The 25,703-nt window shown below is 56.5% G+C and overlaps 1 protein-coding gene across 3 annotated transcripts; it reads left to right on the top strand.

Moving 5' to 3' along the window:
* Positions 1-941: 941 nt before the first annotated feature.
* EDN3 (endothelin 3) lies at positions 942-20,805 on the top strand. Of its 3 annotated transcripts, XM_044262278.1 has the most exons (5): positions 942-993; positions 1,620-1,908; positions 16,832-17,005; positions 17,965-18,001; positions 20,278-20,805. In XM_044262278.1, exons 1-5 carry the CDS (start codon positions 942-944, stop codon positions 20,386-20,388), a joined length of 663 nt encoding a protein of 220 aa, XP_044118213.1. In that variant the 3' UTR covers positions 20,389-20,805. The 3 variants fall into 3 exon arrangements, with proteins under 3 accessions (XP_044118213.1, XP_044118214.1, XP_044118215.1); XM_044262279.1 differs by lacking the exon at positions 17,965-18,001 and having other exon boundaries at positions 16,832-17,018; positions 20,287-20,805; XM_044262280.1 differs by lacking the exon at positions 20,278-20,805 and having other exon boundaries at positions 17,965-18,092.
* The last annotated feature ends 4,898 nt before the right edge of the window (positions 20,806-25,703 follow it).

Raw genomic sequence — 25,703 nt, 5'->3', positions numbered from 1 at the left:
TTGGGGCAGCAGACAAGACTCTGGTGAGCCGGGGGAGCCCTCCATCTATGGCGCCTGGACCACCTTGAAGGCCATGGAGGGGATGCCAGGAGGCCTCTCAAGGCCGCCCCCACCCTGTGCAGGGGGCTGTGAGCGAGTGCGGGGGGGCCCAGCCGCTAACCTCTTTCTGCGTTGACTTTGCTCCCCTGCCACGGGCCCACACCCACTGGCTCTGAGCTCCTGGGAGAGGCAGGGAGCCACTGCCCGTGCCCCTGAGTCACGAGTGTAAAGTACGCCCAGGGCCTTGGCAGGACCATCTGTGCAAGGGTAAGGTGTCATTAGGTGAACATTGAGAAATGTTGCTTTCCCACAGCCGCTGAGATAAAAGGTAACAGCTTCCCAGTTCAGCCTTTTGTCCCTGGCAGGGGTGGGAGCTGCAGGTCCAGGGGGCTGCAAGGCAGTGGGGTGTGTGTGAGCGCGCGTGTGCGTGTGCACATGTGTGTATGTGTGTGTGTGCGCGCGCGCGTGGCCTCCTGGCAGCTGAGCCCCCCCACCGCACCCGCCGCCTCTGGCGCGCTGCCCCCGCCCCTGCCCAGCTGAGTGCGCCCCCCAGCCTCCGAGCTGCCTCCCCGCTCCCCAGCGCAAGCGCTGGGAGGCGACCCCTGGCGCGCCCCGGGTTCAAAGGCCCCGCGCGGCGGCCCCAGCCCCTCCGGGGGGCGGGGAGGCGAGGGGGTGGTGCGGGCGCCAGAAAAGCCCGAGCCCACAGCCGGTCCTGCGCAGGGATGGGCAGCGCGCTCTCAAGTGTGTGACCGCCGCCGCCAACTCCCGGCCGGGCCGGGGACGCAGCGATCGAGCGCCGGCCTCGGACCCCGCAGCTGGAGGGCGAGACCGCTGTACCGGGCCCAGCGCCCTTTCTCGGCCGCCGGCGTCCGTGCTCCCGGCCCGGTGCCCGATCGGGGTTCATGGAGCCGGGGCTGTGGTTCCTCTTCGGGCTCACAGTGACCTCCGCCGCAGGTAAGCGGGCGGGGCGGCGCGCCACTCCCGGCGGGAGCGCACACAAAAGGACCCTGGGATGGGGGCGCGGGGAAGGGTGCATTGTGGGGAGCAACCTCTTGCCTGGGCTCACCACCCCTGGAGGCGCCTAGGGGTGGGCTGGTGGCTGGCGGAGGGTGGGGGGCGGACGGAAACGGAGCGCCAGCTACCCCGGGGGGCTCTGGGGGTTGCAGTCCACCGTCAAGCCAGAGATGGGGCTGGCCGGGTGGACTTGGTGAATTTTTCCTGAAGTTGGGAACTTTCAAAAAAGTTTGCAAACTCTTCAGATACTGTGCAAAAATGATTGCAAAGCTCTGAACGGGTGCAAATACCTTGCAGACTTTGCAGAAAGTGAAAATAGCTTGCAAGCATTTCACGAAGTATGCACACAACTTGCAGTCTTTTCTGAAACTGTGCACATAGCTTTGCAAACTTTTCAGAACACATGGCAGAGTTTGGAGACTTCACAGAAAGTGCAACTAGCTTGCAATCTTTGCAGAAAGTTTCCTTGTCCCCTTCCCCCAGGTTTTTGGGAATGGTAGGTGTATGTGTGGGGGGGATTTCTGCACACTCAGGAGCTTAGGAGTCCTTCAATCTGCCTTTTGCAGGACTGGTGCCTCGCCCCCAGCCTGGGGACGCTGGCAGGAGCGGCATGCCCGGGCCCCCCACTGCAGCCAGATCTGAGGGGGACATCGAGGAGATTGTGGCCACTACTGCAGTGCAGGGTTTGAGTCCCAGACGCCCTGGGCAGGAGCAAAAACCAGGTCGGTTTGGGGAGCAGGCATCCAAGGGGAGTCCTGTGCACCGCCGCGTGAGGCGCTGTACGTGCTTCACCTACAAGGACAAGGAGTGTGTCTACTACTGCCACCTGGACATCATCTGGATCAACACTCCTGAGTGAGTCAGCCCAGCCCTGGGTGGCGGGAAGTGATTGGGAGGGCTGGCCTGCATCTCTGCTCCCAGAGGACCTCGTCCCATCCCTGCCGGCTCAGCCTGGAGCCCACCCTCGAACAGCCTCGAGCTCTTGCTGGGGCCTCCTGCCAGCGCAGGCCTGGTCTGCCGGTCAGGGCTGTGCCTCCCTTCCCCTCTGAGGGCCTGGCCTGGGAGAAACCCAATCTCAGAGTTTCGGATCCAGTGGAAGGGGGAGCCCTCCCGCCAAGAGAAATGAGCTGGCCAGAGGGATTAGACACCTGAGAAGTCCTTCTTCGATGGAGGAAAGTTATCTCCTGCCCCAGGGGATGAGTGGGCCCCCCCCCAAAAACTCGACCCTGCCAGGCTCCAAGGAGTTTCACATTCCTTGAAAGCAGCCTGCTGTCCAGGGAGTGCAGGGGTGAGCTCGGTGGAGCCTGGTGGAACCTTCCCAGGAAGGGTGGAATTCCACGGGGCCCAGGCTCCTTTCCTCCCGGGGCTGGAGTGCCAGCTGGTCCTGCCACAGGCTGACCATCACCCACTGCCGCCCGCTGCCGCCTTCTCCCCCAGATGACCTCGCCTCCTCCCTTCTAGCCCCAAAGAGCTCTTACTCCTACTATAGGACCGAGGCCAGTGCCACCGGAGTCCTGGGGTCGGCCTTGCTGTAAAGCCAGCCTTCTTCCAAGGCCATTGGGTGGAGAGTGCTCTGCCCTGGGAGGGTGTGACAGTGTCTTCCATTCACTTCCGCCGTCTGGGACCCTCCCTCTGCGCACCCATCACCTCAGCCACCTCACTGACAGTAAAGAGGGTCTGACCTTGCTCTGGTTTCCCGCCTTCTGGGCTTTGCCATACCGAGCTCTAACCTCTGGGGCTTGAACCCAATGTCTCCGCGTTCCATTCCTCAGGGTGTTCGTGGTACCTGGCGGGACTCCTACTGGTGCCCTCCTTGGGAGTCTCATGGAGGAGCTGGTGGTGCAGGACAGCCTTTCGCTGGGAGGGGCAACTTGGCTGCTGTGTTTGGAGCCACCTTGATTCAGGTCCCCTTGTCTTCCTTCACCCCCAAACCTCTGAGCACACTGGGTGACAGCTTGGGTGGGCTCCTTACCCACCTTGTTTCAGGAGCACCTGCAGAGTGAGGGGCCGAGGAGGGTATCCCCGAGGGGTCGAGCAGCTTTCAAATCAGGTGACAGGATCTAAGCACATCTGGGGCAGGTCTGGAAAGTGACCCCGTGATGCCAGAATGGCAGGCGGCACTGGCTCCGCGAAACCACCTTGACGCTTGCTCCGGGTCCCAGGCTCGGAAGGAGCCACGCTCCGTTGAACGCTGTCTTGAAATTCTTAACACGTGTTGCACCAGATGCTGCGCGTTGGCATTTAATCGTGGGCTCCCCACATTGTGTAGCCGGTGCAGGTGGTGGGGGTCGCTCTCCAGGCTGTGTCCACTCGGGCTCCAGTCAGCACAGTCAGCCCACAGCCGGGAGGACGCAGCCTCGTCCTCGCCGGGAAGAAGAAAGTGCTGTGCGGTGGGCGAGGTGCCACTGGTCGGCTTCTCTTCTCAGACAACAATCAGGGTCACCTCTTCTCGCAGCCCGCGTCCCCCGGACACTTGTCCTTTCTGATTCCTACCCTCCTGGTGGTGTGATCTGACCAGCGTATCCAGAATTCGGGGCAGTCAGCACAGGGTTGAGTCTTGCCTTTGCTCGAGTCCCAGGCTATGGCTATAGAAGAAGAAAGGAAAGCCGACTCCATTAGGGACGGGGTCCTGGGACAGAGGAGTGACGGACCGGAGGGAGGAGAGGGTTCGGAGATTACCTCCGCTCTCTGCTTGTGGTCAGGCTTCCTCCTCGGCTGGAGGACCGAGGGCTTGAAATGCACCCAAGAGGCTCCACGTACGCCCTCTGATCTGTGTGGAGCCCCCGCTCGTAATTCCAAGTTGTCTTGTGTGAAGCCGTGGACCTCTGCCTTCTCCCGGGGCAGCCAACGTGCTGACGTCCCCCCGCCCCCACCACCCCGACAGCTTGATTGACCTCTTCCCCTCTTTCCTGACCCGGATTCATTTTAAACACTAGGAAAGAAGGATTAAAGATGGTGTTGAGAGTTCTGTGTACAACAGAAATGACAGCAGCCAGACGAGCGGTGTGAAATTAGACAAGCAGAACAGTTTTCCTAAGATAGATTTTTCCAGATGCTCTTTCTCTTTTCTTCCTCCCCTGCCCCGTCCCTCGCTTGCCTCTCTCCTTCCCTTTCTTTCCTTCCTTCCCAAACTGGATAGATTTGTAGCTGGGTCCATTTGCTGTCTTTAAACATCTTGGACAAGATTGCGATGTGAGAAAATGGGCTCTAGGAGAAGGGAACGTGGGCCTCTGGAGAAATGGAAGAATGAAACGGCCGAATTGAGCGGGCAGGACAACAGTGGGGAGTGACGAGGTCTCCTCTGGGTTCCTGTCTGTTCCCACACCCACCCCTGCTGCAGACCCTTCTGGTCTGTGGAAACTTCTCCAGTGTGTAATGTGCACTCAGGGTCTGCCGCTGGCCACGCCGGGAAGCACAGGGCTCTTGAACCTCATGCCTATGTTGAGAGGCTTAACTTTGGGTGATTTTTCAGCTCTTTGTGTCTTTCTTCCTCCTGCCCATCCTTTCATGTGACGACAGACCCCACAGCCCTACTCTACCTCGAGAGGACATTTGCAGGGTTGCGGGCAGTCCCGGGAGTGTGGTCACTCCCTCTGCGTGTAAGGACCCGAAGACTGCAGGTGGGACGCAAGGTACTGCCCAGAGCCTTCGTGCATCTTAGTGCAAAGTCACTGTCTGGCGAGGGCCCGGCAGACCAGGCGGTCCTGAAGTATCTTCTGGGTGTGGGAGCTGAGAATCTCTGGCTCCCTCATATCACAAGTCAGTGAGCCCATCTTCCAGACCTGAGGCTGCCCAGTTCTTTCTGCTGGCCCCCAGTGCGTACTGGGCGTTCAGGAATGCTGGCTGGCTCTCGCTGAGGTTGTACTGCTTGGAGGTTGTTCTTGTCTCACTGAGGTTCTGGTCTGCACAGCTTTCTCCCAGAAATGAGGCTTCTTGTTTCAGGGTGAATGGATGTTCTCCAGAGCCCCGAACAGCCCAGGAGACCCATATGGGAATGTGGGTTTCTTCAGAGAAGTTGCCCATGATTTCCACTGTGGCCTCGAGAAAGGGGAACCAAATGTATGCTGGGCCTCTGGAGGCGGCTGAGGCCACAGCTGGCCTGTGGCACTGTTTTCATGACTTTCTTTGGCCGTGTTAGGGAGCTCCCACCCCTCCTCCCCGGTAACCCCCCTCTTGCCAACAGAAACAAAAACAAAACTCCCAATCAGAGAAAAAACACATGCGATCTTAGGGTCATGGAAAGTGCGCCAAGAATAAGATGACAAGGAAGACGTCATGGACAAGTAGTTCACGTGCTTACACGCTTGTACACCTGGGACCATTCTCCATGAGTCCTTGAAAACCCGGAGTCACACAATCAGTTGGGGTCTCTGGAGAGGCGGAACTCACAGGACGTTGTGTGTGTGCAGACACGTGTGTGTGAATACACACACGTACGCATGTGCACAGCCCATGATGTTGCAGTCAACCCCACAGGCAGAAGTCCTCCCTCTTCAGGCGCCACAGGTTTTTCCCACGAGAGCCTTTGACGGATTAGACAAGGCCCACCCACATCATGGAGGGTAATCTGCTTTCCTCAAAGTCTTCTGATTTAAATCTGAATGCCATCTAAAAACATGTCTTCTCGGCAACATCTAGACTGGCACTGGACCAAATATCTGGCTGGGGTGGCCCAGCTACACTGACACATAAAATTAATCCCTCTGTTCCGGCCACCATACACCTGGTGGGAGGTTGAACCCCCCATCGAGTGAATGATGGAGCTGCAGGGCACCCAGCAAGCAGCTCCTCTGTGTTCCTCCCACTCCGCTGCCGAGACCCGAGAGAACCTGTCAGCTTCGAATCCCTCCGAGCCCAGGCACTGAGTGCTGGGATGGGGACCGTGTTTTCCACACAAAACTCAGAGCTGTGTGAGCTGACCAGGAGGAATGCATTTCTGAAAAGAGTGATGGGGATGTTTGCCGTCTCCGCTGTGGTGGAAACTCCGGGGTCTACAGCCCCCAGGGCGCCAGAGCCAGGCACTGTGCTGCGTCCTGGCTGACAGGCTGAGTGGCCCCGGTGTGCTGCCCCCGCTCTCAGCGTGCCCCGGGGAGGCGTCGATGCCAGTCTGGCTGGGATGGTGACCGCACAAGATGACCAACCTGCCCGCCACACTGGCTTCTTCAAAGTGTGCCTCTCGGACTCAGTCCAGCAAGAATGACATTTGTTTTGGGTTCTTTTCCTCCCCAAAGAAGTAGAGTTAAAAACAAAACAAAACAAAAAAACGGTAATTAAAAAAACATTGAAACTTGCATTTTAATGTATTTTGCCACAAAAAGGCAACAATACCAAAGATTCATCTTTGCCCCTGTTTGTTCAAGAAAGTAACACTCACATTTCCAAGAATGGGCATTCCAAATGTTAGAATGTTCCAGTGAAGTGGATGGATCCGGAACCCCTGCCTCCTGCTGATACACGGCCAGCTGTCCCCCTGCACCATGGGACCCCCCCGCCCATAAGTCGGCACCGGGAGCCCCGTTGCCAGAGATGCAGTTGCTCCAGCAGAGGGACCGAGTCTTTCCAGCCATCGGGAGACTCTGAGTGCCGTGAATGACAATGGTGATGGTGGGCAGTGTGGACGCCGCGTGAAGATGTGTGCTCACCTGGTGAGCACTCGGCATCGTGAAGACAGGACCATCGGGATAACTGTGCGGCCTCGGGTCGGAGTAAACCTACGGGGGCCGAGGCCCGGCCTGCTGCACCTCGTTCTGTGGTTGGAGGGCGCAGGCGAGGAGGTAGTGCTTTCCGCAGGACTGCTGAGGCCTCCTTCTGGGACCATCCACCCGGGATCGCATCTGGATCCTGGAGGGGCGCAGAGCCAGCTCAGTAGACGGTCTGTTAGATGCCATTAGCTTACGGTGCACAGAGCTGAGGTAAAGGTGTGCCCGCCACCGACCGCTGATAAGTAGCTTGATAAGGACGGGCTGGCCAAAGGTCCGTCCAGGCTTGAAGAGACTTGGTCCCACCCTTTCTGCCCCTCCTGTTTCCTATTACCTTGCTCTCCCCTTAGTAAATCATTGCAATGCTTGGGCCTCGGTGTTCTCTGTGGGACCTGGCCTGGGGCTTCCTCCTGTAGCGGGGCAGTGCGGGCAGCATCAACGTAATGGACGATCAGCATGGACCCTGTTTGTAGAGGGGTCTGTCTGCGTTCTTGTGGGGTCCCCTGCATGAACACTGAGCCTTGGGGTTTGTGGATGGAGGACCCCGTCCCGAGGCCTGGAGGAGACACTGGGCACACTGGTTCACACCCGCTTGTGAGAAGGACCCAGGAGAGAGGCAGCTGTTGGCCAGACGGGACATGGGTTTGGACATGGGGTTCTGACCAAAGGTGGTTTTGCTGGACTTGGTGTGAGTTTTTCTCCCTGCACAACCATTCTGTGTCCTTCAAAATCTGGTAAATGTTTAGATCCCGGCTTTGAGGTCAGGTACTGTGTCTCCGAAGACACTTCACGGCAAGATAGGGCTTTAAAAGTCGAGGGCCTTGAGGCTAAATTTCAGTTTGTTGGAGAGGTCGGCGCACACCAGGTGACCCCACTTTGGGGGTCACAGGGACCAAGAGTCCCCTTCTGTGTTCCGGGGTGGGTGTGAGGAGGCCAGGGGTGTGCAGGAGTAGAGACGAGGCGCGCCGAAACGCAGCCGGTCCCCACAACGAGACAGAGTGACTTGAGGCGAGGGCCGGTTTGCTTTGTAGCAAGAAGGCGTGGAACGAGGGGCTTGACCCGGTGTGACCCCAGGGGGAGAATTTGGGTTTCTGCTAGATGAAAGGGACCTCACAGCTGGGAACTTGGCCTTAAATCTGAAGGCAGGTGAAAGGCTCTGACATCTCTGGTGTGGTTTATTCCTGCAAGAATTTAAAACAAAGGAAGCTGGGAGCAAGCAGCGCTTTCCTCCAGGAGGCCCCGCGGCTGCGTTGGAGCCGGGCCCGCTCTCTGCTCCAGCGCCTCGGCCGGCGGGACCCCCACACCTCCACGCACCTTTCATCCCTCCCGCAAAAGCACGGCTCGGCCTTGGCATGGGGAGGCGACCTCTCATTCTGCGTCCTGTTTCCGATGACGAAATAGTTCCTTCAGCTGGGACACACACACACACACACACACACACACACACACACACTTCCCCTTACTTGGACAGGAGCCCGTCTGTCTTACCGTGAAGGAAGAGCGGCTTGTCTGGGGCGCGTCGGAACTCCCGCGTCACTGGCAAGTGCTGCTCTAGGGGACTGACAGACAGCAGGACGGGGTATCCGCTGCCCTCCTCAGCTGTGCCAGCTGGGAGCCTGGGGGAGCCCAGCGGCTTCGGAGAATGCGTCTGAAGGCCGGGAGGCACAGATCTTCTCTTCTCTGGTGGCCTGCTCGGGACTGACTCGAACAGGACACTTTGGAACAGGTCAGCCAGGGGGCCCCGTGCTTTGGCCCAGGAACTCAAAAAAATGAAACAGACTCATTTCGGGAATCCACGAGGGGCACGGAGGCCAACCTGACAATGGCACGAGTGGCCCCCGGGGTGGGGGGACAGCCCCACCTATGACCCGGGGAGCATAACAGCTCTGCCGAAAGTCAGAAGCAGGCCAGCGAGAAAGCAGAGAGGTGTGTGTGTCTTTCTCGGACTGTTTTCCTTGGGTTTCTTTGTAGGGTCGAGGCTGGGGTGAGGCCCGGTAAACACACTGCCCCAGGTCCGGTCTTCAGGGATTTGCCCAAGAGTCTGTAGTCAAGATAAATGAATATTAATGCAATATTTTTTTAGTGCTTCTTTTTTTTTTTAATTTAAAGCAGAAAATTCATCATCAACAAAACGTCAACATTAGTAATGAGGCAGGGTCCCACACCGTGCGTGTCTGCCCTGTCTCCCTCACCTTGCCCGGATCCCAGCATCGGGTTCTTGTGTGGGGCTAAAGCCTGTATCGACGGGAACTCAGGTATTCTTACTTTGAGGAGAGTGATCAGTACATCAGGGCTATCGCAAGGACAGGACCCAAGGACGCCAACAGCTGGATTCAGAAGAGAAGGAGTGTTTGTTCGACTCGTGCAGGTGGGCGCGTCTTTGTTCGATAGCATTTGGTGAAAGCTCTGAACAGTTAGCAGGACTATCTTCTCTTACTGCGGATTATTTCAAGGATGTAGGATGGTGTCTGTATTTTCTTTTTTTTATCCCTCTGCAAATTCCCCCCATCTTTAAAAAAAGTACCTGCTCCTTACTTATGGTCACTCTTTCCACGGCTGGGAAATATTTTGAGCCATGTCTGTCTGCAGCTTTGCATAAACTTCTAATGAGGCCAAGCCAGACAGATGTGGGATTGCCTACATTCGACCTGGAGTCCATTAGGGTCAAGGTGGGGGGACCTGGGGAGAGAAACTCCAGCCTTACTCCCTCCGGTGCACCCGCGGGGGCCGCCGCGCCAGATGGAGGGGAAACCAGCTGATCTGTGGGATTCTACGGACAGTTTCATTCCCCACGTAGTGTTGGAGCCTGTTCCCCCAACTTCTTGTTTGAGCCGTAACTCATAGCGATCGCAGACCACCCCACAAACGCGGAGCATTTTTTTCTGTTCCCCTTTCTTGGACCCCTCATGCCTCCGAATCTCCTTGAGTGAGCGTGGGCCCCTGTTCGGGAGGGATACGCCTGTGTTCTAGAGGGAGCTGGCGCGCGCGAGAAAGTCTGTGGCTAGGGGGTTATTTTTAAGCTTGTTTATATGGTGATAGGACACAGCCGTCTAGAAGTGTTATGAGTACAGGCGGTGGTCCCTGGCACCTTGGCCTGGGGGGCAGGGGTCCCGCGTTTCACTGCGGTTTTATTGCCAGAGTGAAGGGTCGCGCCTGCCCCAGCAGCCCTGCGGTTTGGAGACCTGGGGACGCAGGGCTTTGAGAATCTCTAGGTGGAATATGGAGCTGGACAGACCGTTTCCAAGACCCAGCCAGCCTTTTCCTTCCCCAGGCCCGAGGGCAGGTGCTTCCTGGGGACTCTCCCTGAGCTAGTCTTCCATTTGGACCAGAAACCTGGGTCCGTCTCATGAAGCTTGTCTCCCCTCCAAGGACTCGGCCACCTGTGCAACCTGGTTTCTCCCTCATGCCCCGGGGGTGGCCGCCAGGAGCTCCTCGACCTTCCCCCTCCGTCTCAGGACATCCTCTCTCCAGGAAAACCCCTCTGAGATGGGCCAGCTGAGAGCAACAGTAGAAGTCCAAGACATCAGTACATATGGGAGATGGGGTGTGGACCAGAAGTAATGGCTAACTCAGACCTTACTCCTTTTTTCCCTCATTCATACGACACACAGTTACTGCTGAAATTCTGAAGCTTTCCTGAGCACCCCTACGTCAGCTGCCCTTGGAGTCCTGGCTTCTGCTTGGAAAGGTCCAATGTTGCTGACCCCGGGGCATGAGAAGCAAGCCATACTCGCTGTAGAGATGCAGAACCAACCCTCATTCTTGGCTCTGCTTGGTGGGGCTCAGGGTTCAAACACACTCGCAACATGCCTTTGATTACTGTCATATTCCCAAACAGCCAAGTCCTGGATAAATCCAAACTTTTAAAAATTTTTTTCCCTTTGGTGGGGCAGTAGCCACCCCAAATTAACCACCAACACGCAGCCCATTGCTCACTTTCACGTTTCCAAATACCGTAGGCTCATTGGCTATTTTGGGGGGCTGCGGGAAGGGCACTTTTCACATGGCTGGGTGGTAGGGTGAGCAGTCTCTGCCCTGGGGTCTTCCAACTTTAAGAGGCATGGATTTTCTGCAGTGGAAGCAAAGCTGCAAATTCCCAGTTCACTTTACATTGTTTGTGAGCATAAGGTTTGCGGAGTCGGCCTTAGAACTGGAGAGCGTGTGTATATTTTCTGCTTGTATAACAAGGTCGCTGAGGAGCTGTATTTCCTGGCCTGTTTTCTTTCCTGGAGGCTGTAAGGGCCCCCTGTGGGTTGTCTGGCGCGAGGCCTGGCTCGCAGCAGACTTGCACAAGCATCTGAGGAGTGGACGAGGAATAGTTCACAGGAGGGTACGACGTCTGAGCCGGGGAGCCGGCCTGGGGCTGGGCTCCGAGCATCTTCAGACGGAGGAGAGTGCGCGGGATGCAAGTGTGCGGAATGCTCGCTTCACCTGCCCAAAGGACAGGATGATCCAAAGCAAACATTTCACAGGGGCACACTGGGGAAGGAAGGACTCCAGCCGGCTTCCTTTGCCGATTTTTGTCCTGATTCTGAACCCCCTCTTTTGTGTTTGGTTGCAATGAAGAAAATCTCCGCTCATCCCCAGCAGCTGGAGACGCTCTGGGTCTTGCTATTCAATCCGAGAGGTTATGGTCACTTTGGTCTCAGGAAAGGGAGTTCCAGAGCAGGTAGCCATCACGGCCACAAACCACAGACGACCTGATCTAGCTCACGTGGTATCGGAGGCGTTTGTGGGGAGGACGCGGACTGAGAGGGAGAAGCCGTCCCAGCAGCTGGAGAGGAGCCGAGACTGGGGCCCCGGGGCCCAGATGGACAGGGACGGGGCAGGGTGGGGCCCCGGGCAAAGAGCAGCCCCAGAGTATTTCTGGATGTTGAGTTGCCTTGCTCAGGCGTCTTGGGAGAGACGGGGTCTCACTTGCCCAACTGGGGTCACTGGTGAGTCCTCAGACAGGAGCCGGTGCGGCACATGGACGGAGGGAGGATCGTTCCCCAAGGGAAAGGCAGCGCTTAGGTTCCTGGAGACAAAAGCGACCAACGGTGGCCTCAGGCTCTAGAGAATTCTATTGGTCTTGGGCACTAGAACATTCTGGGCTTTCAAGTCCTTGGAGAGGGGTGCTCCCCTCTCTGAGCTGGTGGCTCTGGCCTCCTGGCGTTTGTGCTTAGCAGGTGCACCGGCTGCCTGTGGAAGTGAGTGGCGCGGTGACACGCGCGCCCTGTGGGGAGGGACCCCCTCCTGTCGGAGCAGGCAGAGCAGAGCTCTCGCCTCAGCTTCTTTCCCATTAAGGGGACAAAAGCTGTGAGTGGGGGTGAGCCACACTCTCTTCCTCGCCCAAGAGGCTGTTTCTCCGCTCGGGAGAGCAGGTCAGTGATGCCTGCCCCAGAAGGAATTTAATAAAGTCTGAACCGGAGCCGTCACTGGAACGTGTGCAGGGCTTGAGAGGGAGATTGTCAGGGGACTGGTCGCAGGTATCGATGGCCGCTGGTGCCTGTCTGCCTGCGGGACGGTCCTTGCCGTCCCCTTCTGCTGTAGGGTCGGTCAGCACTGAGAGGGGCAGGGGCTGGGGCTGGGCCAAGGGGAGTGTTCATGCCACATCTGTGGCTTCGGTGCTCCCTCCGGATGATCGTTGCCGTGTTGGAGACCGGGGCTGGGGTGCGCATAGCCCAGCTCACTCCGGAGGAGCTGCAAGTTGGGATGCTTGTGTGGAATTTTCAGATTAAACAACAACAACTCTGTTGATTGGGTGAAACCCATAAAATGCGAATTGGCTCACCCCTATAGTAGCTTAAAACTGTGTGTGTGGAGGCCCACTGTCTTGTTCCTGGGCGTTCCCCCAGAGTCTGGTCCGGCACCTGCGCCTCGGAAAGCACGGGGCAGAGACTGTAGCGTGCCTCTCATTAAGGGGCACGGCGGGAGGGGGGCGGTAAAAACTGGGTTTTCCATGACAGTTTGCTAAACCTTCTGGAGAAACGAGCATTTGACCAGTGAGCCTCCTTTGGCTGCGTCTGGCCGGCCTTGGTGGACGTCTGCATCTGTCCTTTAAACTTCAGGTATAGAAGCCGGTTCCCTGATCAGAAAGATGGAGGTAATTAATTCATTTATGAACAGGCAACCCTGAACTTGAAAACAAAATCTTAAAAAAAAAAAAAAAAAAGAAGCCAACTTTGCTTATTTAAAAACTTGTAGCAGCGAGAAAGCGAGTGCTGTCAGCGTGATATGCAGATGAAGAAAGAATACGGGGGATCTGGAAGTTTCGTATTTAATAACATTTATATATGACATTTGGGGAAAGCGGTAAATAAGGAACACTGTGATAAATAAGCCTGCGGCATCGCCGTCTCCGATCAATAATGAACGCACGTAGGTTGAGGGACGATTTATTACACAGACACACAACGCTAGACGCCGCATATGTAGGTATCTGGAAGGCGGTGTTGTTTTGTCTGAGAGCATTTGGACTGATCTTCTCATCTGCTTCTCTTTTCTGTGGAGCCCGTGTTGTAGCTGGAACATGAGCAGACGTGAGAGCTGCCTACTTTTTACCAAGAATGGCGTCCTCCAAGCCCTGCTGTTCAACAGTGGCTACACCGACTGGCCGGAGAGCATGCGGGTCCCAGGCTCTCCGCGGATGTGACTTCATTTTCATTGTTCCACTGCTAGGTCACTTCCAGTTCTCATTAAAACAGGAAAAAGGGCACCAAGATAAACCAAGGGCAAGTGCTTCTTAGGGGGGCCGTGCAGCTAGAGCAGCCTGGAGGAAGCACGGCGGAGAACGGAAAGGCCTTGCTCAGACTCCTTTCTTGGTCCTGCGTCTGAAATGCAGCCGCTGGCCAGTGGATGGCGCTTTCCTGCCCGATCACATCCCTTGAATTCCCAGACCAATTACACAACAGCAAGCGCTATCACTAATTTACTGCTAGCCCCTCCCTAACCGTTTACAGGCAGTCGGCCATAGATCAGGACGCTGTCCAGAGGGGGAGTGACCATCGTGTAAAGGGCTTTACAGCCCAACAGTGGGATCATCGGCTCACCTTTCTCTGTGCACCTTGCACATACCTGTGTGCACGGGCTTATAACGTTTCCTTTACCTGATTTCATAGCCCAGTATTACACGAACTCCTGAATACCTTTCTGTCTCCCCATCACACTTGGAATAGTGCTGGAGACACACACATATGCACGCACGTGTGGGATGCTGGGCAGACGTTGGGGATTCTTTATAATGCTTTTCGTGGTGCTTGAACGTCTCAGGTTGGAAAGAATCTAGTCTTACAGTCCAGATTATCTCACGATTACTACGCATTCCTCAGTCAGCAGCCTTCATTTGCTCAGTCTTGCGTGGGGTCCACGGCACTTACAAAAGATGAAGACCAGCCTTCTGCTCTTGAGGAGGGGTGACCCACAGTGACTTCCAGACAGTGGAGTCCCCTGCCCTGGGGCCCGTGTGTTCGAGGGCTGCCTCTGATCCTTCTCTGGCCATGTCTCCCACTCTGTGGGACTCAAAGTATACCCCTTCCAGACCGAGTCTCCGGTGTCCAGGATCCTAGAGTCCTTTACCCAAATGTCCCTGAGCCCACTCCCAGGGCCTGTGCAGGTAGGTGTCTTCCAGAATCTGACACCAAGGAACAGAACAGGGCTCCAGACAGATCCCAAAGACCACAGGGTGGCCAAGGGGTGGTTGAGGTCCCCTTGGTGTAGGACAGAGTCGGACGGAAGACAGGGTGCTCAGCCTCCTTGGGCAGCCACGTTCCAGCACTGAACTCCGTGGACCCCCAGGAGTCTAAATTCACACCTGGACCTCCAGGGTGTTTGGAAGCCATATTTGTTCAGGTAGGCGGCTGGACCTGTCTTCTTTAAGAGGTTATTTAAAACCTTTGAACTGTTGACCCACGGGTGGTGGACCTCTCTGGACTGGAGCCCTGTTAGAGGTAGGCTCTTCCGTAGTCTGGGCCACCTCTCAACCCTCCAGCTGCTGGCTTCCATCCTCGCCCACCCCCTCCAGAGGCCAGTCCCCTGAAAGCACGCTTGGCCCCCAGCGCTAGGAGCAGGGGTTCTCAGCCTGCCTGTGGGGAAGGGGAGCTCTCTGTAAACACTCTGAAAATTGCAAGGCCTCATTTGCATATGAGCTTTTTGCATTGGGCTGTGAGAAAGCCTTTGCATTTCTCTATTAACAAACACCTCGTTGCCTCATTTCCTCACTTAAAGCACGCCCGAGTGTTTTTGCTGGGGTGGAGCAGCTCTGCTCGCGTAAATGCACAATCGGCGGACGGTGATTTCAGAACTGTGGGTCTTGCTGTCGATGGAGAAATGGGAGCGTGGCTATTCCTGTGTGTAGTCTTCACCACGAAAACGGGGACTGGGTTTAATGTTGACCCTTGGAGATCTGATGTGGCCCTGTTACTGGAAAAACACACCTTTAGCCAAATCCTGGCTCACAGCGGGGTCTGGATTTGGGCTGCCCCTCTGCCCCCCACCTCCCAGCCCTGCTCCTGAGAAGAAATGGGGTTTTAGCACAGGTTCAGCTCAGACCGGGACGGCACCCTGCTTGGTTTCTCCATTTTGGGGGCACAGGCTGCTCAACTCTGGGTCTTCCTCGAGGCGGGAGGAACCCTCCTTCTACTGTTCAGGAAGGAACCCAGCACGAGGCAGAACACGAGAAAGGAAACGGGATGGCAGCACCCTTCACTCTGGCCTCCAACCCAGCAGGGGAAAGTTGGTTCAGAGCATGGGTCACAGTCACAGAGGGTTGCCACCGACCCCCCGAAATGCTCCATGGTGTGTGTTTCAAATTAAAGTAAATCCAATTTGATTTTATTTTGAAAACGCAGAGAAGATGTCAGAACTCCCTTTGAGGCCCATGATTGGTGATACCCCAGGGGCGTCACAGAAACCAAGGTGGTTCCTCTTGGAAAACCCGGCCCTGCTGGAACAGTAACTTGGCCACAGAAGTTTCCTCTGGTAATTAGCAATTTGTCCCCCAGTCCTGTTCAGTTGTGCTAATGAATTAAGCATATGCTTTTAACTTTTCCCACCACACTGCCTCCAGGCAGTCTTCTTCCTTCTCTGGAGTGATGTCTTGGACGAACACGAGCATAAGAAACAGACAAATGTTACTGGTCCCAGATGACCCCATTACCCGCCTCCCAGCTCCGACTGTGAATAAGACTGGCAAACAGCTCCAGACTTCAAGACTTTTTTTTTTTTTAAGATTTATTTATTCATTCATTTGACAGACCGAGACCACAAGTAGGCAGAGAGGCAGGCAGAGACAGAGGAGGAAGCAGGCTCCCCTCCAAGCAGACAGCCCGATGCGGGGCTTGATCCCAGGATCCTGAGATCATGACCCAAGCCGAAGGCAGAGGCTTTAATCCACTGAGCCACCCAGGCGCCCCCAGACTTAAAGACTTTTTAAATAAGACTTTTCCCAAGGCCAGTTCTGGCTTGGCTGTCTTCAGGGTGCCTGGGGGGCCCTCCTGATGTGTGTGTCTTGGAGGACACGGCACTGGGGCCAGGGTGAGCCTGGAATTCCATTTGCGTATTCTGGTTGGTGCGGACAGCGCAGGGACGTGTGCACAGAAGACACTGGGCATGAGGCCTGCAGAGCACGGCCGGCTGGCCTTGGGCTCGGGGCTGGGCAGGCCTCTTACTGGGAGGGAGGACGTGCTCTGGCCTGCCTGTGTTTCCGCCGCAATGTCCTTGTGCCGGGCGGGGGACAGGAAGACAACCCATAACTGCCCTTCAAGGGCTCCTGACTGGGGGCACACTGGAATTGTGAGAGGGTGGACCCTGGGGAGTGCCGACCTTTCCTCCCCCAGGGCACCCCACCTCCCTGTCCCCTGGACCCCAGGGCCCTTGTGGAGAGCTTGGGGAAAACGGAGGTAGAGATTGCCTGCAGAGTCTTCCTAATTCCCCCAGGGTTGGGAAGTCTGTGGACACCAGATCGAGGTGTGGCTGTGCCCCATCACTCTGGCCATGTCCACGGCCTCCCAGCGGCAGCCAGCCCCACGAGGATTCCCCCGAGTGGGGAGGCCTGGCGTGTGTGTCCACGCAGGGCCTTGACGCTGCTCTGTCCTTTGCAGACGGACCGTGCCCTATGGACTGTCCAACTACAGAGGAAGCTTCCGGGGAAGGAGGTCCACAGGGCCATTCCCGCAGAGCCTGCAGCCCTCTGAGTGGAGCCCGCGCTGCTCTTGTGTGCAGAGCCAGGACAGCGCCTGCTTGCACTTCTGCGCCCGCACGCTGGCTGTCAGCAGGTATGACGCCCCCGTCACACTCACCCGTAGATCTGGAGTTCTGGGCTAGTGAGAGGAGGCCGGAAGAGTCTGCTGCATGGGCGTGGGGTGTGATGGAGTGTGGGGGTGGGGCGGGGCCTGGGGCGGGGCTCAGGGCGGGGCCTGGGAGGGCGTGGCTGTGCCCTGCGCGGGGGGGGGGGGGGGGGGGGGGGGTGGTCTGGAGCATGACCTTGGCTCCAGAGGTGGGTCCAGCCCTCTTGGTGCCTTTCAGAACAGAGCCTGCAGGGCGGCTGCAGCAGTGTCTGGTCTCCAGACGCACTTCTGGACTGCCCAGCGCTTTGCCAAAGTCTGCATAAGTCGCCAACATTTAAAGATTGAAGAATTACCCAACCCTGCCAATGTGTATTTTTAGCTTCTTGCAAAACAGCAGATGGGACCATCTGGCCCCAGGGGGCCCCACCTCCCCTCCTGGCCTGTAGAGGCTGGAACCTCGTGGGAGCCACTCCCATCCGGGAGCCGTGCTTCCCGCATCCGCCTGCGTCGCCCCTCACCTTACTTAGGGAACCTCAGGAGCCCTTGAGTTTGAGACCCTGTAGCCGACTCTGGCAGCTAAGAAGTTTGTGAATCTGTGCGGACCTGAGTAGATGAGCAGACCCCGGGTTTGACCCCGGGTGGCATTCGCTCAAGTGGGCGGGTGCCATTGTGGTCAGGGACCCTGGATTCTCTGTCCGAAGCCCCAGGGCCAACCTCATTTTCTTTGGCTTCGTAACATCCGGTGAATAACTGAGGAGCGAGTCGACTGTGCTCGGGTCGGAGTCTGCCCACGTGCGCTCAACCTTGGACGCCGCGCCCGAGATGCCATCCCTGGGGAGGGCGCTGATGTCCCCGCTGCTGGGGAAGAGGAAGTCCTAATCTGGCACCGAAAAACCAGCCGCATGGAAATGCGGGCCGATTCATTAAAACCAGCTCTCTCCCCACAGGAACTCAAGAGCGGCCACAAAGCCTGACAAAGAAGAGCCAGCCAGCGGTGCCGACGGGGGCCTGCGTCCGAGGAGGTGAAACTGCTTTCTGAGGCGTCACACCCTTGGGGACAAGGAGGATGTGAGGGAGGCATGTGGTCGTGAGGACAGACGGTGGGAGCCCCAGCACGCCCAGCGGCATCCACAGGGGACGGGGCCTTCAGTACATTATCTCTGGGGGCAGAGCAGGCTGGGGCTGTGGACAATCACTGTCACTGCCCGGCCCCTGGGCAGCCACTCGCCGTCACAGAATTGATCCCTTGCATCCCTTGCAGCTTCGGAGCCGCGACAGCCGGCTCTGGACTTCACTGGGCCCGGTCCAGACACAGCTAGCTGGCCTGCTGCTCGGACACAGCCCTCCCCATCCCCAACGGCCCCGGCTCATCTACCTGGGCCCAGGTGCTGCCTTTTCCAGAGGCAACATGTGGTCGTTACCAAAAAAAAAAAAAAAAATCATTTCTTCTCTGCAGCAGCTGATTCTGGCGAGCAGTGACTTACAGCAGCTTGGCTTGGCAGTAAGGCCCCGTGTCCCCACATTGGTTTTTTGTTTTTTGTTTTTTAGCCTGCTTGTCTTTGTTATGAGAGATTCTGAGGGTTTCTTGCAGCCAGACTGGGTTTCTTTGTCATCCTATCAATCAGGAATTGTTATTAATGGCCCGCACATCTGCAATGGGACGGTAATTCATGTCCATAATAATAGCCTGGAGGTGGCTTGGGTTCCTACAGGGACTGATCAAGGGAAGATTAAACCGTGCTTGGTACACAGGAGGCTTTCCGAATTAGTGCCAGCGGCTTCTCGGCATCCAGGGAAAACGATCGGCACCGGAACACAAACGGAGGCAGGGGGGCAAGTGAGGCGGCAGAGAGAGGCCCCAGGAGAGCACGAACCAGGCCCCAGCTGGTCCCAGCCTTGCCTTTTCTCTTTTTCCTTTTTTGCTCTTCTCGCCCCACACTCATACTCCTCCCGGCGAGGACGGGATGTGATTAAAACCATCCGTCCTTCGCATCATTTATTCACCCGCTCATGCACCTGTGAATCGCGCACCTGTGACGCACTGGGCACTGTTCTAGAAGTCGGGGACAGCAGGGAGTGAGGCAAAGGGTCTGGCCCTGTGGAACTTAAATAGGGGGAAGCGGGCAGCAAACAGATACGGTCTCCCTCCTTATCCGTGGGGCTACACCTCTGGGAAAGCGTGATTTATAAATTAGGCACAGGAGAGAGTGACGACAATAACCCACCCTAGACTAGAAGCAGCAAAACAGTCTGCTGTAATAAAGGTTATGTGAATGTGTTCTCCCTGTCTCAACAGTTCGGTCTGTACTCGGCCTCCTTGCGAGGAGGGAATGACAAATGCTGTGTGGAGAGGGAGCTGGACACGCAGGCCCGTGACGCAGCGCGAGGCTACTGGGGACCCTCTGAGAGTGTCAGAAGCAGGGACGTCTGCTTCTGGGCCGTAGCTGACAGCGGGTGACTGAAACCATGGCTAAGAGGGGACCACTGTACGTGAAATAACACAGTGAGACGGATGAGGGACAATAGGAAGGCCGGGTCGGGACAGGAAGTGCTGGGGCTGGTTGTAGTTTGGGATTTGGTGGACAGCGTGGTCTCCCTGAGCAGGTGATGCTGGCTTAGAGACCCTCAGGAAGTCAAGGGGTGAGCCAGGAGGATGAGGAAGGGGAAGAGATTTCAGGCAGGGACAACAGTAAGTGCAAAGGTCCTGTGGTAGGAATGTGCCCGGTATGTTCAAGGAAGGCGAGAGAGCTATGCACAGAGAAAGTATGAGGTTGCTTTAGCTGTTGCTCTGTTACTGTTGTGTTGATGGTCCAGAAGGTGAGGAAGGTAGCACAGGTGCTACCCCCTGGGGCCAGAAAGGTGGTTCTTCCAGGTCTTTGCAATTCTTGTAAAGCTCCTGTAGGAAGATTTACTCAGGAAGAAATATCTTTTCTTATAAGCCACAGTCCCTACTTGCCTGCAAGACTCAAGTTAGTAATTTCCAGATTCACATTGTCAGAGTGGAAGCTTGCCACCGTCCCGAGCTTGTGATAATCGAAGCCGTGACCAGGCTGCGGGGCAGCTCCCGGCGGCCACGTCTGCTAGTGTGATTGATTCACACCTTCCTGGGCGGATGGCAGGCTCTGAAATTGCCAAGAAGCACTGGCGAGAAGGTTCAGCAAAGCAGGCAACGGGGCTAGAGGGCGCGCGGGGGAAGTGGCCTTGTACAGGCGGTGGGAACTCGGCGGCGTTACATGCCTTTCTGTCTTTCACCTCTTTCTCCGGGACAGGCTGAAGTCAAGGACGGACAAAGTGAGCGGGCCTTAGGCCTCCAGCATCAAATGCTTCCCCGGGCAGGGCTCCTTGTTCAGCCTGTGGCTCTGCAGTTTTAGGAGCCCCCGCCAAAGCAGGCCCGCAGCACCCCGTTTTGGGGGCCCTCAGTCCCTGCTCCTGCCCGCTTCACATTCCCACCTCTTGGAGGTCAAGGAAGGCATTTTGCCCCTGGGGAGAAAAACCCATCCAGAGGGTCCTCACTAAACAATACCGCCCTACCCCAAGAAAGCCCCTGTGCAAAGGACCCGGTTTCTCTAATGGGTAAAATGATCCCAGATGTGCCCCAGAGCCTGACGCCCGCGGCTCGGGTTTCATGCAGGAAATTGTTTTTGGAGCGGTAGGGCACGTTGGAAAGCCACTTGCTGGCTTTCGCCTTCTCCTGGAGGAGAGGTGGGCTCCGAGCTGGCTTTGCACACGTGAACACGCATCCCCTTGTACCCGACGCAGCGGGGGGCGGGAGTGTGCAACACTCACGTCCTGACATGGGGCGGCCCCGCGGCGGGAGCCGGGAGGGTGCTGGGTGTCGATTCTGGGTGCAGGCCGTAGCTCTGCGGAGTTGAGGACTGTGAAGCTTATCGGATGTAGACAGAGATTTTCAGCCGTGTGTGGTGCCCACCGGAAAGAATAGATCTTAAAAAAAAGGAAAGAAAAAAGAACGATGTTTGTGATGTTTTCGACCAGCAAAGGAGTCCATGAGTATCTGTGGGCTTTGAACCCGGGCGGTGCTGAGCGTCTGCTCTTGGTCCGGCCCTGACTTCCTGTGCCTTTTGCGGGTCCTCAGACCAGGGCACGGCGGGCCTCTTCCTGGGGCGCCACAGTAAACGCAGCTGCGGCTCAGGGCCATTTGTGAGAATATTTGCTTCCATGAATAAATGTGGATCTTTGGGGAATGGCTTCAAAATAAGTCACAAATGCAAACCCTTTGTAAATTATGTAAATTCCTATTTATCTATATAATCGGCGAGCACTGGGTCACGCCCGGCAGCTCACGATTGGCTCCGGCTGTGCTTTCGGCCAGCCCAGGATTACTGGATCTGACAGAGGGACACGGGACGATGTCACCAACAGGGACGGCCCCTCCCTCCGCCCCTCCGCCCCCAAGCCCCAGCCCCCACCAGCAGAGAGAGGAGAACCTCCATTTGAGGCACGCCCAGGTCACCCTGCAGAGAAATTCAAGGCGGTGAGGGACCGAGCCGTGGCCTTGACCACATGTTGAGTTCTCCATGAGTATTTCCTAAGTTATTGTAGGTATGAAAGTGAGTATCTGCCGTGAGGAAGCAGAAGGGACTGGTTTGCCAGCAGGGGTGTGTAGCGTAGAGAAGCAATTATTTATTTCGAGACCATTCCTTACTTCAATTCCTTTACATGGATCTGTTAAAAGTAAAACCACTATATAGAGAGAGAGATTTTAAATTGGGTTCTGAATCCAAACTCCTAGTCCTTAGAGCTTGAATCCGATTTTTAAAACGCATATGAACTATTTGGCTCTGTGGCAAGATGGTATCTTGGAGAGAAATTCATTCGTTGTGCTAACACTCAGAAAATACTAACTGTCAAATGCATAATAAAAAAATCTTGAAGTTTTCTCTGATTTGTGGGTTTTTCTCACTGGTGTTCTATGCATGGTTACACATCGACTTTTCATGGACCTCTGGAGAGCTCCGAGGGAGTTACAGTCCAGGAAGTAGAATCCATCCAAAGTCAATTATGGAGGGAGGCGAGCATGGGGCTGCTTGAATTTTAAGGAAGGAGCGGGATTTGGGGACCATCCGAGCAAGATAAACAATTCAAGGCAGTCGGGAAGAGGGAAGTTTGGGGAGAGGATTGGCTCCTTTCCCTGGCGCTGTCCTATTCACCTTGGGCTGGGGCAGGAGTCCGGGGACAGGGCAGTCACGGCCAGCAACTGGCGGCTGACCCGAGCGGTCCTTTATATGGCCGTTTCCTTTTGCTCTGCTGCGTACAGTTCTCGAGAATGAGCAGCCAGAAGTGACCACATTCTGTTTGATTTCCTCCCTCCCTTACAGTCGCTTTAAGCCTTGAGGACGGCGAAAGTGTCTCTCTGGGCTGGAAGAGTCAGAACAGGCTTAGGTTTCTTCATTTTCTTCCCCTTCCCCTTCCTCTCTCCAACCTCCTTTCTCTTTCTCTCTTTTGCCTCAAGGATTGGAGGCTACCCGGGCCGGGAAGTGGACCGAAGCTCACCAAAGAGCAAAGGGGAAACCCGGGATGCTGAGTGGGCTTGATCACATCCAGTCTGAGAAAACCCAAGAGCCTCTCATTTTAGTGAAACTCATTTAGAGAATTGTGGCCTTGATGCACTGGGAGTCCCGACAGGAATTTTCTGCTGCAGGACGTGAGGCCATGCGGCAGTGGCTGCCAGGGCCCAGGGGAGGCACAAGCGGGATCTGTGCCGGGCACCAACAGAGATGCCACAGACCCAGGGTGGCGGAGGAAGGGAAGGGGAGTCCATGGGGCAGGGAGCAGGAGCCGCTGCGGGATGGGCGGGGCCCAGGGCGGAAAGCAGATGTGGGGCTCCTGGTTCAAACGTGTCAGAATTTCGGGATGGGGACAGCAGAGCACCTGGCCAGGTGAGGGCATCCCTGCCAGTCTGGGGGCCCTGAAGTCCAGCAGGAGGGCCAGTGAGCCGGAATGCTGGCTTTGCCCCTGAATCACCAAGGGGCCTAGCCTTCAGCCGGGCTTCAGTTTCCTCGTTTATAAAACGGGCATGATAAATACCGGCCTGCCTACCTCCTTGCTTTGCCCAGAGATCCAACCGAAAGAAAAAAAATCTATGTAAAAAAATGTTTTTAATCCTGAACTCACAGCAGGCATGAGGCCTCGTCTCCACGTGTTCCAGGTTTCTCCGAACTAGTCCCTAGCTCCTGTTTTGACTCAAAGTTTCTCACGGAAGCACATCTTTGAAGTTAGAATATTTCTCAAAGTAATAGAATTTGATTTATAGACATTGTCAGGATAGTTGATTCCCCCCTACCCCAGAAGACACATATTCTCTAAATCCCCAAATTCTTTTATAGGAATTCTTAAGTCTCCCAAAGCTCGAGCAAATCAGTTACCTGTTATTCAGGCCGTTATGAACCCACTTGGGTCCTTCAGTCATCGGGTATGTGATTTCTTCTTTCTCTCCTGGCAGGAATGCTCGGAGCCGTCGCGATCTGAGCAGTATTTAGCTCGGGGGAATTTAAGAATTAGTCACCATCTGGGCCCGGAGGAATGAATGCAACCAGGCTTCCGCCAGGTGTATGTCATTGATCCTTCCAGCCTTCCAGAATGACGTACTGCGCACCTGGCAACAGGTGAAGGGAGGAATGGAAGAGGCAGAGGGGTTGGGGCCCGGCCTGCCACAGAAGGCACCCGGGGGATGTTTGTAACGCGGCCTGAAGAGGAGGGCTGTCGGCCCGGGGTTGGGGGTGGAAGGAGGACTTCCTGGAGGAGGTGAGAAGGAGGACTTCCTGGAGGAGGTGAGTGAGGGTGAGCCAAGCCAAGCCCTGGGGGGAAGGGCGCCCCAGCTGAGCAGAGGCTTAGAGAAGCCCAGGGGTCGAGTGGGGGCCTCACGGAAGGCCAAGGAGCTGTAGCTCTTGGTGGGTCAGACTCAGTGTTGGCGGGGGGGGGGCGCAGACGCGGGCGGGAAGGGAGAGCGGTGAGGGGTGACGACCACGGTCACGACGGAAGCATCGGAGCCAGCTCTGTCCCCGAAACCCCCCATCATTTCTGCGTGCCTGAAACGGGCCGGGTCCACCAGCTCCCTGTCTGCAAGCTCTGAGCGTCCGAGGGAAAGACACTTGTCCGTGGGCGAATGGGCTTTTGTCTTGGTTTTAGACACACCCCTGGCCTGTGACTTCCGACACGAGCCCCAGAAAAGAGGGGGGCTGCTCGTCCACTGGGGCAGGAAGGGGACATTTTCCGTGCGCCACGTATTGGGTCTGGCCCGCGCCCAGTGGGGTTCGTGGGGTTCGGGCCGAAGGAGCCAACGCGTGGGTCCACACGGGGCTCAGAGCGCAGGCATCTGCAGACGTGGCGTGCGTGTTTTCGGCTTTGTGGGCCACCAGCGGCGCTGCCGCGGGGACAGCAGCCACTACGGAAGGGGTGCCCGCGCGCCAGGAAAACTTGAGGGGGGCGGAAACCCGCAGTGGGCTGGATTCCCCGGAGCCTGTCCCGGGCCAGCCCCGGAACTGACGGTTCTGGAGTCGTGAATTTTCTGTGTCCTCGTCCGTCTGAAGACGGCTCCGTGAAGGTGCGCCGGGTGCTCGCTTGGGCAGGGGAGCGGTTTAGCCGGACAGCTGTGTCCCCCTCACTGTTCGGGGATGTCGTTCTCCCCTGAGGTCAGTACCACTGCCTAGACGTTTCCCTGAGACCTTGGCTGTGCTGCGGCAGCGGGTCCTCCGGTCTCTGTGGTGCCGTCAGGACTTCCTCCCTCTGCTTGGGGTCTCACGGTTCCGGTGACACGCGTCCGGGTGGGGATCTCCGTTCCTCCGGCTTAGACCCGTGGGCGCTCCGCGGCAGGACCTCCCGCCCGAGGGTCCTCACCTCCCAGACTCTCCTTTCACAGCTCTCCCCCCACCACTACCCCGCCCCGCTCTGGTTTTCGGGGGGCCCGGGAAGTGCTCATCTGGAGCTCACGTTTGCTCTGTGTCTCCCATCCCTGCAAATCCTTCCTTCCTTCCTTCCTCTCGTCCCCTCCCTCCCTCCCTCCTCCCAGATTTATTCATTTATTTGAGAAAGAGAGAGAGAGCGAGCAGGAGTGAGCCGGGAGGGGCAGAGGGAGAGAAAGAATCCCAAGCCGAACCTGCTCCCAGCCCAGAGCCCGAGGTGGGGCTCGATCCCACGACCCTTAGATCACGACCGGAGCCGAAACCAAGAGCTGGAGGGCTTCACGAACCGAGCCACCCAGGCGCCCCATTGTCTTCCCTTTCTGAGAGTCTGAGTTCAGGGTTGAAAATCCAGACCTCTCGTTAGACCGTATTAAGTCATCCAAGAAGCGAGGCTTCCGTGACGCGCACTACCAGCCGGTCCACAGGTGTTTCTAGGGTCTCCCCTTGCACACGGAGCCCAAGCGCATGCTTCGTTCTCCTGTTGGTTCAGAGTTAGGTGTCGCCTTTGTAAATCTTCAGTATAATTCCAGCCCACAGGTTCTGTCATTGCTCTCATCTTACAGATTATCCAGAAAACCGAGGCCCAGAGAGGTCACGAGCCCCGGGTCCCATAGCTGGTCGCTAGCCCTCGGCTCTCCGCGAGGTGCCTACTCATCCTCGTAGATGGTGCGTCCGTGACAGGACACAGAGGACGTGAGGCTCATGATAGCTTAATGAAGACTTTTTATTTTTATTTTTTATTTTTTTTAACATTTTTATTTATTTAT

This window comes from Neovison vison, chromosome 8 (genome assembly GCF_020171115.1).
Source record: "Neovison vison isolate M4711 chromosome 8, ASM_NN_V1, whole genome shotgun sequence".
Classification (NCBI taxonomy): Eukaryota; Metazoa; Chordata; class Mammalia; order Carnivora; family Mustelidae; genus Neogale; species Neogale vison.
The sequence above is the reverse complement of the archived record's forward strand: the minus strand, read 5'-3'. Positions and strand labels throughout refer to the sequence as shown.